Source organism: Ranitomeya variabilis, chromosome 1, assembly GCF_051348905.1.
Source record: "Ranitomeya variabilis isolate aRanVar5 chromosome 1, aRanVar5.hap1, whole genome shotgun sequence".
In the NCBI taxonomy this organism is placed as follows: Eukaryota; Metazoa; Chordata; class Amphibia; order Anura; family Dendrobatidae; genus Ranitomeya; species Ranitomeya variabilis.
The window spans coordinates 199,779,836-199,793,757 of record NC_135232.1 but is presented as its reverse complement, the minus strand read 5'-3'; the positions used below and the strand labels follow the sequence as shown (position 1 = coordinate 199,793,757).

At 43.5% G+C, this 13,922-nt stretch overlaps 1 protein-coding gene across 4 annotated transcripts in view; it reads left to right on the top strand.

Annotated features, from left to right (window-relative positions):
• The window catches only part of OSBP2 (oxysterol binding protein 2), a 377,818-nt gene that overhangs the window by 296,683 nt on the left and 67,213 nt on the right, over positions 1-13,922 (top strand). For all 4 annotated transcript variants that reach the window (XM_077291739.1, XM_077291757.1, XM_077291748.1 and 1 more), the window contains one exon: positions 3,148-3,340. In XM_077291739.1, coding sequence (XP_077147854.1) covers positions 3,148-3,340 — 193 coding nt within the window. The remainder of the gene's footprint in view (positions 1-3,147; positions 3,341-13,922) is intronic.

Genomic DNA, 13,922 nt, shown 5'->3' with positions numbered 1-13,922 from the left:
CAGCGGGTCTCTGGACAACAGGGCCAGAGGTTCTTCCACGGCGATCCTGGGAGGAAGCCGAACCAGCTGCGTGTGAGCTAGAGGAAGAGGCAACACGAGCTGAAGAGGTGGTAGCTGCCGCTGTTGGTTGGCCTAGCTCTTCAGTGTGTTTGTCTAACTCCGCCGGGTGCCTGTTGCGCACATGTTTCCACATGTTGGAGGTATTGAGGTTGGCGACTTTTTGACCTCTTTTGATTTTTTGATGACACACCTTGCATCTGACATAGCAAATGTCATCTGCAACTGTGTCAAAAAAGGACCAGGCACTGCAAGTCTTGGGAGCCCCCCTTTTGACTTTTGGAAGAGACATGCTCCTTACGGGTGCCAAAGCGGAGGCTGCAGGATCCGCAGTCTTCCCCCTCCCTCTCCCTCTTTGGGCCGTACGGGGAATCTCGTCCTCAGAGCTGCTCCCACCACCTTCCTGTCCCTGACGCCAAGATGGGTCAAGGACCTCATCATCTACACTACCCTCTGCCCCCAACTGCTCCTCCTGGGTAGTCTCAGCAGCAGAGCACGCACCAGTAAGTGGCACCTGAGTGTCATCATCAGCTGATGCGGCCTGCGAGGTGGTGACCGGAGCCACTGGCCCACCCGCCTCTTCAGAGGAAGACAGAAAAAGCTGTTGGGCATCACTGCACCCTGCCTCTTCTTCCATTTCTCCAATGCTGCTTGGCTGGCCCCCTGTTTCCAAGCCAAGAGATGATTCAGAGAACAGAAGTAGAGACTGCTCCTGTCCTGGGATCTCTGTCTGCCTGGGCAATTTTGCAGGTGGTGAAGAGACAGATGGCTGCTCTCCAGTGCTCTGTGTCTGAGAGGATGTGGCACTAATGGAAGTTGATGCATTAGCTGCCATCCATCCCACAACGGCTTCAATTTGGTCTTCACGCAGCAGCGGTGTACGGCGCTCGGCGACAAAGCTGCGCATGAACGACTGTTCCCTTGTGAAAGTGGGTGCTGATGACTCACCGGTGCCCGCAGCAGGCACAGAATCCCCACGTCCCCTCCCTGCTCCGCGCCCACGCCCACGCCCACGTGCCTTACTCACTGCCTTCTTCATCTTGGTTGACTGATAAAGATAAGCAGAAAAGTACTAACGGCTTTGTGTGCTTATTCCTGAGCAACTCCTCCTAACAGGTATAAGACACACTAATTTTCTAAAGTGTGGACTAGACTTGAATATGAGCTAATGTGGCCTACACAAATGTAAAGTGGTGTGTAACTGGTGTGTTTGGTGAACTTTATTATTTATTTATTTTTTTGGGGCTGAACTGACAACGGATAGAGCTGCAATCACACGGAGACCGTGCAGACAGCCGTAAACGGCGCTGCAAGGCCCAAAAACCCTCCTGTACTTTATCCTATGTAGTGTTTTTCCACAAATTAGCTGGAGACGGGTGGAAAGACACTAATAGGATTTTTTAAAATAAATTAGCAGCAGACTACACTACTTTGAAAAAAAAGAAAATTGATTTGGCGGTATGACGCAGTGAAAAACCCTGAGCTGCAGACAACCAGGCTACGGCTGCTCACAGACTACAGGGCGAGCTGCAGTCACACGGAGACCGTGCAGACAGCCGTAAACGGCGCTGCAAGGCCCAAAAACCCTCCTCTACTTTATCCTATGTAGTGTTTTTCCACAAATTAGCTGGAGACGGGTGGAAAGACACTAATAGGATTTTTTAAAATAAATTAGCAGCAGACTACACTACTTTGAAAAAAAAGAAAATTGATTTGGCGGTATGACGCAGTGAAAAACCCTGAGCTGGAGACAACCAGGCTATAGCTGCTCACAGATTACAGGGCGAGCTGCAGTCACACGGAGACCGTGCAGACAGCCGTAAACGGCGCTGCAAGGCCCAAAAACCCTCCTCTACTTTATCCTATGTAGTGTTTTTCCACAAATTAGCTGGAGACGGGTGGAAAGACACTAATAGGAATTTTTGGAAAAAATGTGCAGCAGCCTGCACTACTTCAAAAAAAAAAAAAAAAAAGGACAGTATGAGGCAATGAACCACCCTCCCTGAACTGAATACAACCAGCTATGGATGGCCTATGTGGCTGCACTCAGACTAGAGAGTGGGCTGCACTCACACACACACACACAGAGAGACCTTGCAGATCGCTGTGAAAACAGCGCTACAAGGCAAAAGGAAGGTGAATAGTAGGTGAACACAGCGGTTGCTAAATTAGCCTTTGGAAAGCACAAAGAAGCAAATCGCTATCTCTAAACTGTCCCTCAGTCAGCAAACAGCGTCCTGTCACTAACTGAATTCACAGCAGAGTGATCGCAAAATGGCGCCAGCGACTTTTAAACTGCATCATGACATCATTTCAGCAGCCAATCACAGCCTTGCCAGTAGTTTCATGCCCTCCATGCTAAACAGGATGTGCCCACACTTGGAATCTTTCTCATTGGCTGAATTTCTGAATTTTGAATCATTGAACTTCCGATTCCGGTATCCGATACGCGCCAAGTATCGGAATCCCGGTATCGGAATTCCGATACCGCTAGTATCGGCCGATACCCGATACTTGCGGTATCGGAATGCTCAACACTAACCATAACCCATACAATGAGCGCTGTAAAAATAAATAAAAGGCACACCAAAAATGTAGCATTTTTATTATACTGACACACAAAAGATGTAATAAAAGGTGATCAAAATGTCATATAGAAAAAGTATCACTGAAAATGTCATCTCGTTCCGCAAGGAATGCTACAGGTCAACTTGTAATACTTTTTTTTTGTGTGACCCATTTACCCAAACGAGTTTGAAACCCGTGTTCTAAATATTTATTTATCTATTAGCTAGTACCTGTACTGAATGCATCTTTTGTATGAACTGAAAGATTATTTGACCTCTGTCCAGGCCTGCCATAATATAGGAAATGTTAATAATGGAAAGAAAATACGAGTGACCATTCCTTTTATAGCCCGTTTTCTCCGCAAGACCTTTGACAGATGTATAATGTAAATTGGTTGCTTTTTTCATAACTTAGAAGATGTAATAGTTGAGAAGAAACCATTAGAAAGAAGTTATTACCCTGTGCTTTTTGTCAAATAGATCACTGTTTTTTTTCCTTGTCTTTTTTTTTCCTTTTTTGAAGGCATGCCGTGATTTCTTGGAATTAGCAGAATCCCATAGTCGTAAATGGCATCGTGCTTTGCAATATGAGCGTGAGCAGAGAGTCCATTTGGAGGAGACCATTGAGCAGCTAGCAAAACAGCATAATAGCCTTGAAAGAGCCTGCCGAGGACCACAAGGTCTGACTTCTAATCCTACAGGAATTCCCAACTCAGGTAAATTTGCATCACAGCTGTTTTCTGAACACAACTACTCAGTGAAACAATAAAATAGAAAATCCTAATGAACCAGAAGTGGTAAGAGACAAAACCCCCAAAATGTAACACTTACAGGGAAGCGATCATCAGAAAATGTCTTATTGTTTAAATCAGGGTTTTATGTTAACTGTATTTTTTAGCATTTTTTCTCCATATTACAAAAGCAATATTAAAAATGAAAAATAGAAATCTTGCAATTTTCATATTGGTCACTGGGACTTTTTTAGACTCTTACTTCCTGTTGTTCCAGGAAACAACAAATGTACATAGCCACAATAGTCAGATCCTGACCCTATATTTTGTGTTGAAGTTTCTAATGAGTCTGTGCAGAGGTAATTGTGAAGGGAAGGAAAGCCGGGTCAGCTGTGACATATTGTGATTGGTGGATCCTGTGTTATCAGCTGTGTGATCTTATCCGTCATTGTACAGGAGGAAGAGGTCCACTGTAACATCACCTATTGTGATTGGTGAAACCTATGCTACCCGCTGTGTATAGAGGTGTTACCTGTCATTGTAATCCTGTCTGTGATTAAGGATCCCTCTGAGAACTCTTCCTGAAAGGACAGGAAGTATTAGTCTAAAAAAAAACCAAGTAGCCAGTTTTAGAATTAGAAGGAATAAGCATAGAAATAGAAAATAATTCTGATCACATGAACATCATTGCAGTGGGGGGTTTTATAGCAAGATACTGAATATAATTTGAACTCTTCATAGAAGATGTACATACCCTACACTTTGCATGGTTGGGATACAAGGGCCAAGAGCATGAGCTCTACTCCCATCTCTTGTAATAGGGATGGCTGTAAGAAATTCCTTCTTGTTCACTGTTATATCTGTGAAAAGGACGCATTCTGCACAGCTTGTATGGCCCTAATCTGAGCTGGTTTTCTATATGACAAAGGCCCTAAAGCAACAGCAAGCTCTGACTCTAGTGGGCTTTTGCCTTTTGAGAACACAATACTTTTTACACAATTTCAGATGTTACTGAAGCAGAGAAGCTTGTGTTGAAAATATTTGTTTTTTTGTAAGGATAAGAGATTATCCACAGTTGCTAAGCACACTTATGGTGATCACCTGGCAAAATCATATTGTTTGGACTTGAAGGGAACCTGTCCTGAGAATCATGCTGAATCTTGAATCATGGCTCATCAAAAAAAAATAACCTAATACCTCTAAAAAATACCTTTTATTAATTTGTGATTAAAATACCACACACTACAAATGTGAACCAAACGAAAAATTCAAAAATGTAAAAATTACTGATCTGTAGGTTGTATAGAAACTACGACAACACCAGTATAACCAGGCCTAATTGACCCTAAATAACCCTAACTGAGCCCTTCCCGGCAGCGGAGGTTGGCACCCTCTTGGACGCAAATGGCGCCCCCGCTCATCGGTGGCTATCCCTCTCGTCCCTAGAAGACCCTAAGGTAGATGTACCACAGAGAAAGCCAACACCTATGGCACAACTTTAATGAAAACCTATAAAGGCCCAAATCAGAGATAACCAGTAGGGATTTAATAATAATGTCTTTTGCCACCAGGGCCAAAAGGGAAGTACCCAAGAATCAAATAGTGATGCTCTTCATTTTGAGTGGTAATTTTTTATTCCTTTCAATTGGGGGGGGGTGGGAATAGTGTTAGTCCTTACCCTCCACTATCCCTATTTTTAGAGTCCCTTCCTGACTGCAGAGGTTGGCACCCTAACCCAATAAACGCCAGTGGCGCCCCCGCTCCCCGACGGCTCACCCTAAATAACCATATAACATATCCTTTGGGTTCCAAACTTGAGATAATAGTATTTGGAAAGATAGGGGAACAAATTGGGCGGGAAAAAGGGGGAGGGGGGAGGAAAGGAATTTATATACACACAATATCTTCTATTGTGAGCTGCCATTTGGTGACCACCAAAATACCCACTCAAATTACAATATATAGTGGTGTCTTTACTATATTGCACCGTTCCCAAACAGATCAGTACACTGATAAGTATGTTCAAAATAAAATGTGTATTATATGTCTCGGATCAGTGTTGCTTCTGTCAGATCCGCACCATCTTAATTTGTACAGGGCAACACAACAAGCAGTCAAACAGCTGGGGTATAAATGGGACCCATAGATATTGCATCCCCTCAACCTCTCTGTGTATTCTAGTGATGTTATTCCATATCATTACAGTAGGTCACATAAATCGCCACATGCAATATTGCTGTATACCAATGTGACAGCCTACCTAGATTACCCCTCTATTGCACTATGCCCAAACATGTCAGTAAACTGAAATTTTCAAAACAAACTTAGCTTCGGTGCACTAGATCAGCATCGCCTCTGCTTTATCCTTGTTAAATTTTTGAATTTTTCGTTTGGTTCACCTTTGTAGTGTGTGGAATTTTAATCACAAATTAATAAAAGGTATTTTTTAGAGGTATTAGGTTATTTTTTTGATGAGCCATTATTGTTACTAATTCCTATTTAATTTGATTTATAATTATTCTCTGAATCTTGAATCAGACATTATTGCAGCCTTGTATGTCCTGTAGCACTGTATCATTTCAGAGAACATAAACTTTGAAAAGCTGGCCATGGAATATTTGCATTGGATAACTAGCCCAAGAGAGCAGTCCCTTCCAGCTTCTCATCTCTGCGCTCCTCTAGATTGACAAATCTCTTCTTATGTATAGACTTGTCATTCTGGGGTAGTGGACCATAGATAATCCACCAGGATCAATATCTTGGATTAGTTATTTGATACCTAGTCCTCCACTGGCTTTGCTTCACGCTGTGACGGTCTTTGGTAAGGAAGTGGGGCCTCAAACTGTCCCTGGAACTAGGACCCTAACTATCCCTGTCCCAGGGGTACTCTTGAAGGTAGAGAGGCCCCAGTCTCCGACCTTACTATGTTCCTGTTAAACCCTGACCTGTCCCCTCCCCAACCCCATGAGGCATGGGACAGAAATGTAATGTAAACAAGACACAGACAAAACAGGGATAGCAGAAAACCTCTATCATACAAAAACATAAATCAACAATAGGGAGGAGGATAGGAACAGGGAGGAATAAACTAAATGGGAACAGGGACCAGAAGATAAACACACAACTACTACAGCAAACCGCAGAAAACTTCTACAACAACTCTACTCCAACCACTTAGCTTTAGCACACAGCACAGGAAGACAAATATTTTACCTGTAGGGACAAAAAGGTCTGACCAGTTTATATAGGAAGAGGTAATGACCAGATCAGAAGCAACTGAAATGGAGCTGCATGTTTCTGTCCAGCATAGAATGGGTCATTAACCTCTTCATTGCCAGAAGAAACTAAATCCATTTAATATTGGATACAAATCACACCATATCTAAAGAAGACCTGCGATTCATTATCCGGTTTGACAGTCTAACTCCAGGTCTTCCAGGTGGCAAAACTTATTTAATTCATTAAAAAGAAAGCTATTTGGAGTTAAAGGGTACCTACGCTATTTTAATATTTGAACTGTGTGACAATGCTTATAACACTCTGCGGATCGATGTGCGTCCAGGTCTGAGACTCCTACCAATCACTCAGAACACTTGTTAGATGTGTGCTGCTGGAGAAGGAGTGCTCTGCTCATACACAAATATGCACGCATACAGAGCGGTGTCTGGGCTCACAAAAAGTCTATTAACTGGTACACTCCTCTGTGTGCGCACTTTTGCAGAGGTAGAACACTCCTGCATCCCGAGCAGCGCACATCTTGCAAAAGTTTTGACCAATCAGTGGGGGTCTCAAGATTCAGACGTCACCAGTGTGCAGGGCTGTTCCTGACCTGTCATAGAAGAAAATAAAAATAGGTCTAACTATCTATGTAACATTTTAATGCAAAATTGAACTTATTCTTCTTTTCATTTATTTTATTAAACCGGTTAAATGGCCTTGTAAAATACGGGTACATGCCCCTCTTCTGGGGATAGGGATAGTGATCTATTACAGGTAAAAACCATAAAATAGTACAGCATGTCTGTCAGCGGATTTAGTAGCTGTTTATGCTCTGTTCAGTTGATTATAACTGTATGGTCATTATGTTGTCAAAGGACCGATGCGAGAATCTTTTATTTGAATGTTGCTAATTAAATTGTGATTATTAACCCCTTAACGACCGCCGATATGCATCAAAACGGTGGTCGCAAACAGGCCTTATTCCCACGTCAGAAATAAAGGTGTAGCGCCCCCCAGAATCCAAAAATCTCTGGGTTTTCTGCTACTGGGGGTAACAGAGACCCTGGAGAACACGATATCAGGGATGGATTTTCCAGTCCTTGATCACATGATCGCTGTTATTCAATAAATAACAGTGATCAAGTAAAAAAAAAGTGTCCTCTGTAAAGAATGAGCTATAAAAATAATTTCTCTCTCTTTTGATGCAGTGATCAAAAGCCAGTAAGGCTTTTGGTTGGGCTAAGGGTTTGTTTTTTTCAAAAGTAAAAAAAAAAAATATGACGACTAGTGTTGAGCACAAGTGCTCGCTACTCGAGTTTGCATCAAGTGCTCGGGTATGCACCAAGTATTGCCTGCCGTACACTGGCAATCCCCGCATGGTTTTTGGCGGTCTATCAGCAGGAAAGCATGCGTTGCGGGGACTCGAGCACACAATGCACCCCATATACTCCATGCATAATCAAGCATGGAGTGCAAACTAGTGCTAGCACTTGCGCTAAACACTAATGATGACATATTCAATATGACGACCTAATGTTATCAAATTCCGTGTTGTTACTGTGGGTTCAAAATGCTCTCTATACCCCTAGATAAAATCCATGAGGGGTGTAGTTTACAAAATAGGGTCAGTTGTTGGGGGTTTCTGCTGTTTGGGCTCCTCAAGGGCTCTGCAAATGTGGTATGTCACCCGCAATCTATTTCAGCTAATTTGTGTTCCAAAATTCAAATATTGCTCCCTCCATTCTGAGCCCTGCCGTTTGTCCAAATAGAACTTTTTGATTACATGTGGAGTATCGTCGCACTCGTAAGGAAGTGGGTAACTGTGAGGTCCACTTTTTAGTGTTACCGTTTGCAAAAGTGAGAAATTTGCGGCTAAAGCAAGATTTTAGAGGTAAAATGCTAATTTTTTTTTCATTCCACTTTGCATTAATTCCTGTGTAGCAACTGAAGGGTTAAAACATATGTAGACCCCTCAAAGTCCACTCTCCCAGTGGCTCTTGGCACCTGCAAACTATAACAGTAAAATCTGCACTAAATGATGGCGCGCCTTCCCTTCTGAGTTTTGCACTGTGCCTCAAAAGTAGTTCACAATTACATGTAGGGTATTGGCGTACTCAGGAGAAATTGCACAACAAACTGAAGGATCCATTTTTTCCTATTAGCCCTTATAAAAATTAAAAATATGGGGCTAAAACAACATTTTAGTTTAGTGGTAAAAATGTTATAATTCCTTCTTCACTGCCCAATGGTATACATTTCTGTAAGGCACATGTGGTGTCAACATGCACACTGCACCCCTAGGTAAATTAATTGAGAGGTGTAGTTTGTAAAATGATGTCATTTATAGGGGATTTATGCTGTTCTGACATCTCAGGGGCCCTGCCAATATGACATGGCACCCTCAAACCATTCCAGCAAATTCTGAACTTCAATATGGCGCTTATTCCCTTTTGAGCTTTGCACTGGGCCACAAAAGTAGTGTTCGACCACATATGGATCATCAGTGTACTCAAGAGAAATTGCACAACCAATTGTATGATCCATTTAGCTCCGTTGCCCTTGTGAAAATGAAAAATTTGGGGCAAAACCAAATTATTGAGGGAAAAAATTATTTTTTCATTTTCACAGTTAAACGTTAGACGTTAGAAACTTCTGGGAAGCACCTGTGGGTTCAAGGTGCTCACCACACATCTAGGTACATTCGTCTAGGGGGTTTAGGTACATCATGGGTGGTGCAAATGCAACATGGCTTCCGCTCTCAATTTCAGCTATTTTTTTGTTGGAAAAAAAGTCAAAAGGTGTTCCTTCTCTTCTAAGTTGTGCTATGCGCCCAAAGAGTAGTTTTCTCCCATATATGGGGTATCGGCGTACTCAGGAGAAATTGCACAACTAATTTTGTGGAAATAAAAAAAAATTGGGAGTAAAATACATTTTAGTGGGAAAATGTGTTTTTTTATTTTTTTATTCTCATGGTTCTACGTTATAGACTTCTGTGAAGCACATGGGGTTCAAGGTGCTCTCCACACATCTAGATACATTCCTTGAGGGGTCTAGTTTCTAAAATGGGGTCACTTATGGGGGGTTTCCACTGCTTAGGCACATCAGGGGCTCCCCAAATGCAACATGGCATCTGCTCTCGATCACAGCTATTTTTGCCTTCAAAAATTCAAACTGTGCTGCTTCCCTTCAGAGCACTGCCATCTGCCCTAATAGTAGTTTTCCCCCACATATGGGGTATTGGCACACTCAAGAGAAATTGCACAACAAATTTTGGGGTTTATTTTTTCCTGTTACCCTAGTGAAAGTAAAAAAAATTCGGGCTAAATAAAATTTTTGTGAAAATAAGAAAAATGTTAATTTTTTTCCTTCCGCATTCCATTAATTCCTATGAAGCACCTGAAGGGTTAATAAACTTGTTGAATGTGTTTTTCAGGAGGGTGTAGTTTTTAGAATGGTGTCACTTTTGGGTATTTCTGTCATATAGGCCCCCAAAAGTCACTTCAAATGTGACGTAGTCCCTAAAAAAATGGTTTTGTAAATTTTGTTGCAAAAATGAGAAATTGCTGATCAACTTTGAACCCTTCTAACTTCATAACAAAAAAAATATATGTTTAAAAAATATACAGATGTAAAGTAGACATGTGGGAAATGTTATCTATTAATTATTTTGTTTGGTATAACTCTCTGATTTAAGGGCATAAATATGTATAGATTGAAAAATGCGATAAGCAAATCATATCAACCAAAATTTACCACTATCATGAAGTACATGTCACGAAAAAACAGTCTCAGAATCACTGGGATCCGTTGAATCATTCCAGAGTTATTACCACATAAAGTGACACTGGTCAGATTACAAAAAATGTGGCCTGGTCATTAAGGTCAAAATTAGTGGCGTCACTAAAGGTACCGTCACACTATGCGACTCTGCAGCAATACAGACAACGATGCCGATCGCTGCAGCGTCGCTGTTTGGTCGCTGGAGAGCTGTCACACAGACAGCTCTCCAGCGACCAACGATGCCGAGGTCCCTGGGTAACCAGGGTAAACATCGGGTTGCTAAGCGCAGGGCCGCGCTTAGTAACCCGATGTTTACCCTGGTTACCAGTGTAAAATGTAAAAAAACAAACACTACATAGTCATCTTCGCGTCCCCCTGCGTCCGCTTCCTGCACTGACTGAGCGCCGGCCCTAACAGCAGAGCGGTGACGTCACCGCTGTGCTGTACTTTCACTTTACGGCCGGCAGTCAGTCAGTGCAGGATGCGGACGGCGGGGGACGCGAAGGTGAGTATGTAGTGTTTGTTTTTTTACATTTTACACTGGTAACCAGGGTAAACATCGGGTTACTAAGCGCGGCCCTGCGCTTAGTAACCCGATATTTACCCTGGTTACCATTGTAAAACATCGCTGGTATCGTTGCTTTTGCTGTCAAACACAACGATACACGGCGATCTGACGACCAAATAAAGTTCTGAACTTTAATCAACGACCAGCGATATCACAGCAGGATCCTGATCGCTGCTGCGTGTCAAACACAACGATATCGCTAGCCAGGATGCTGCAACGTCACGGATCGCTAGCGATATCGTTTAGTGTGACGGTACCTTTAGGGGTTAAGACTTTTCTGCTACAACCTTCAGATTACAACCAGGGAAAACTGACCATTAGGGCCATGTTGAATGTCTCAGAACCAGCAGGTCAGTAGGGCAATTCTTTAAAATTAAGTGCCAAGTCTGCAAAAAGCAGCTTTTTATCGCACATTTAGCTTTTCCTACTCCCATACTACCGTGTTTCCCCGATAGTAAGACAGCGTCCTACTTTCTTTTACCACTCAAAAGTCCCACTATGTCTTACTTTCGGGGGGGTGTCTTACATTAGGAGAAAAAGGTTCATTTTTTGTTTTTACCATAAAATTAACATTTATTAACAACCTGAACAGTATGGTATTCACCACAAAACAGTTTTATAAAAGCAAATGCCAAGAATGTCTTGTTACAACCGTATCATGACGGTATTTCCATGTATAACATGTAAAACAATGAAAAACGGTAAGAACAAACAGTCTGAATATGTTATACTGGAAGATAAAACAGATTTATTCCATGACAACCATGTCATCATCTTCAGGAACTTCATCATAAACATCCACACTCTGAGGTTCCTGTGGATTTTCTTGGGACTCTCGGGACTCCATTTCCTGCTGAATCATTGGCCCATATCTCTCATGGGTAGCAACGGCACTGTCCTGAAATGAGCAGGTCTTGTCCAGGTAGCCAGCTCGTAGTGCATTTGCAACGCAGGTGTCAGTGATCTTACCCCATGAATTCTTAACCCAGTTCACAATCTCTGGCAGTCTGGGCTTCACAAAGTTCCCACGTACATTTCTCTCCATTCGGTTTTCAATGTAGTCATTGGTTTCCACACGCAGATAGTCCTTGAACGGCTTGTTAATGGCGATATCCAGAGTCTGGAGATAAGCCGTCATCCCTGCAGGAATCATGATTTGGTCGATTCTCCGCTCATGAAGGAAGTTTTTCATGGTTTTGGCGCGGTGTGTGCTGGCTGCATCCCAGATCAGCATCCCTCTTTTGTTCCCTCGCATAACAAGCGGCAGCATTAAATCAAGCCACTTCCTAATAACAGCTTGTGTGGCCCAGGCTTTTTCAGTTTCCAGCACATAAATGCCAGAAACCCGCTCAATCTTGTCCTTCTTGCCCTTTGCAATGAGTAGCGGTGTTACTTTAGTGCCATCCAGGCGAATCGCCAAAATGCAGGTGACACGTGCACTTTCATAAGCGGTGGAGGGAACGTACACTGAGGAGGCACCTCGTTGATCAATGGTGGTTTGAGCTGTTTGGCCCATGAACACGGCAGTTTCATCCATGGCGATCATGTTGCAAAGACTGTATTTAGAGAAGTCAATGTCATCCACAAACTTCTTGTAGGCAAATGCACGTTTAACAATCTCAGCATCTTACAGCCTAAAGAGGGTTGTGGATCTTCTCAAAGACAGGTCATTGCGTTCAAGAAAGCTATCCACCCAGTGCTGTGATGCTTTGAATTGTTCAGGGGAAATGTTAAACTGTGGTGCCACTGCAAGGACATACTCGTGAATCAGAGCCCTGGTCACCACCAATGTCTTTGCTCTCCTGTCTGCAACCCACTCAGAGACCAGGCTTTCCAGCCCTGTATACATTGGTTGCCGACCACATCCAATCTTGCGCTTTTTAGCCATTCCGCTCTCCACTTTTTCACTCAGGTTAGTGTAGTCTGCACGCCATTTTTGGACCAGTCGGTGATCCAACATTCTCTTCTTGCAGAACTCCACTACATTTTTGCCCCAAGATTCTTCGACAATCGCTTTTTTATATTCCACGGTGTAGCTCTTCCTTTTACCACTGGAACCGGAAGCGCTCATGTCTAGGGGCAAAAATATAGCGTATAAGCACTGCTTATGGTTCTGTATCACAGTCTCCCATAGGGTTACAGCCCCATACAGTATCCCATACAGCCTCCTATAGGGTAACAGCCCCATACCCTATGGGAGGCTGTATGGGATACTGTATGGGGCTGTCACCCTATGGGAGGCTGTATGGGATACTGTATGGGGCTGTTACCCTATGGGAGGCTGTATGGGATACTGTATGGGGCTGTTACCCTATGGGAGGCTGTATGGGATACTGTATGGGGCTGTTACCCTATGGGAGGCTGTATGGGATACTGTATGGGGCTGTTACCCTATGGGAGGCTGTATGGGATACTATAACAGCCCCATACAGTATCCCACACAGCCTCCCATAGGGTACCAGCCCCATACCCTATGGGAGGCTGTATGGGATACTGTATGGGGCTGTTACCCTATGGGAGGCTGTATGGGATACTGTATGGGGCTGTTACCCTATGGGAGGCTGTATGGGATACTGTATGGGGCTGTTACCCTATGGGAGGCTGTATGGGATACATACGGTAGGGGTAACAGGTGCATTTTACGGTATGAATTGCTTACTTGGTACCGTAATGGCGATCAATTCCTCTGCGGTGCTGGGTAGAGGTGTGGCTTCTTCCTCATGCAGGAGCCGCTGGGCCAATCAGAGGGGCCACCAGCGGCTGCACATGAGGGCACTGAGGCTGCGTGTTTTTGTATGTTGTCTGATGTTGTTGTCTGAGGGACAACATTACAGCCCCATACCCTATGGGAGGCTGCTCCCGCGGCCTCCACATCCCTCCGCTCCAGATCTGTCCGTCTAAGGGCTCCTTCTCACTTGCAAAGAAATACGGCCGAGGTTAAAACCCAGCGCTGGCACCGGCACTTGGGAGCGGAGCGTGCAGCTCCATGTAATGCTGTGC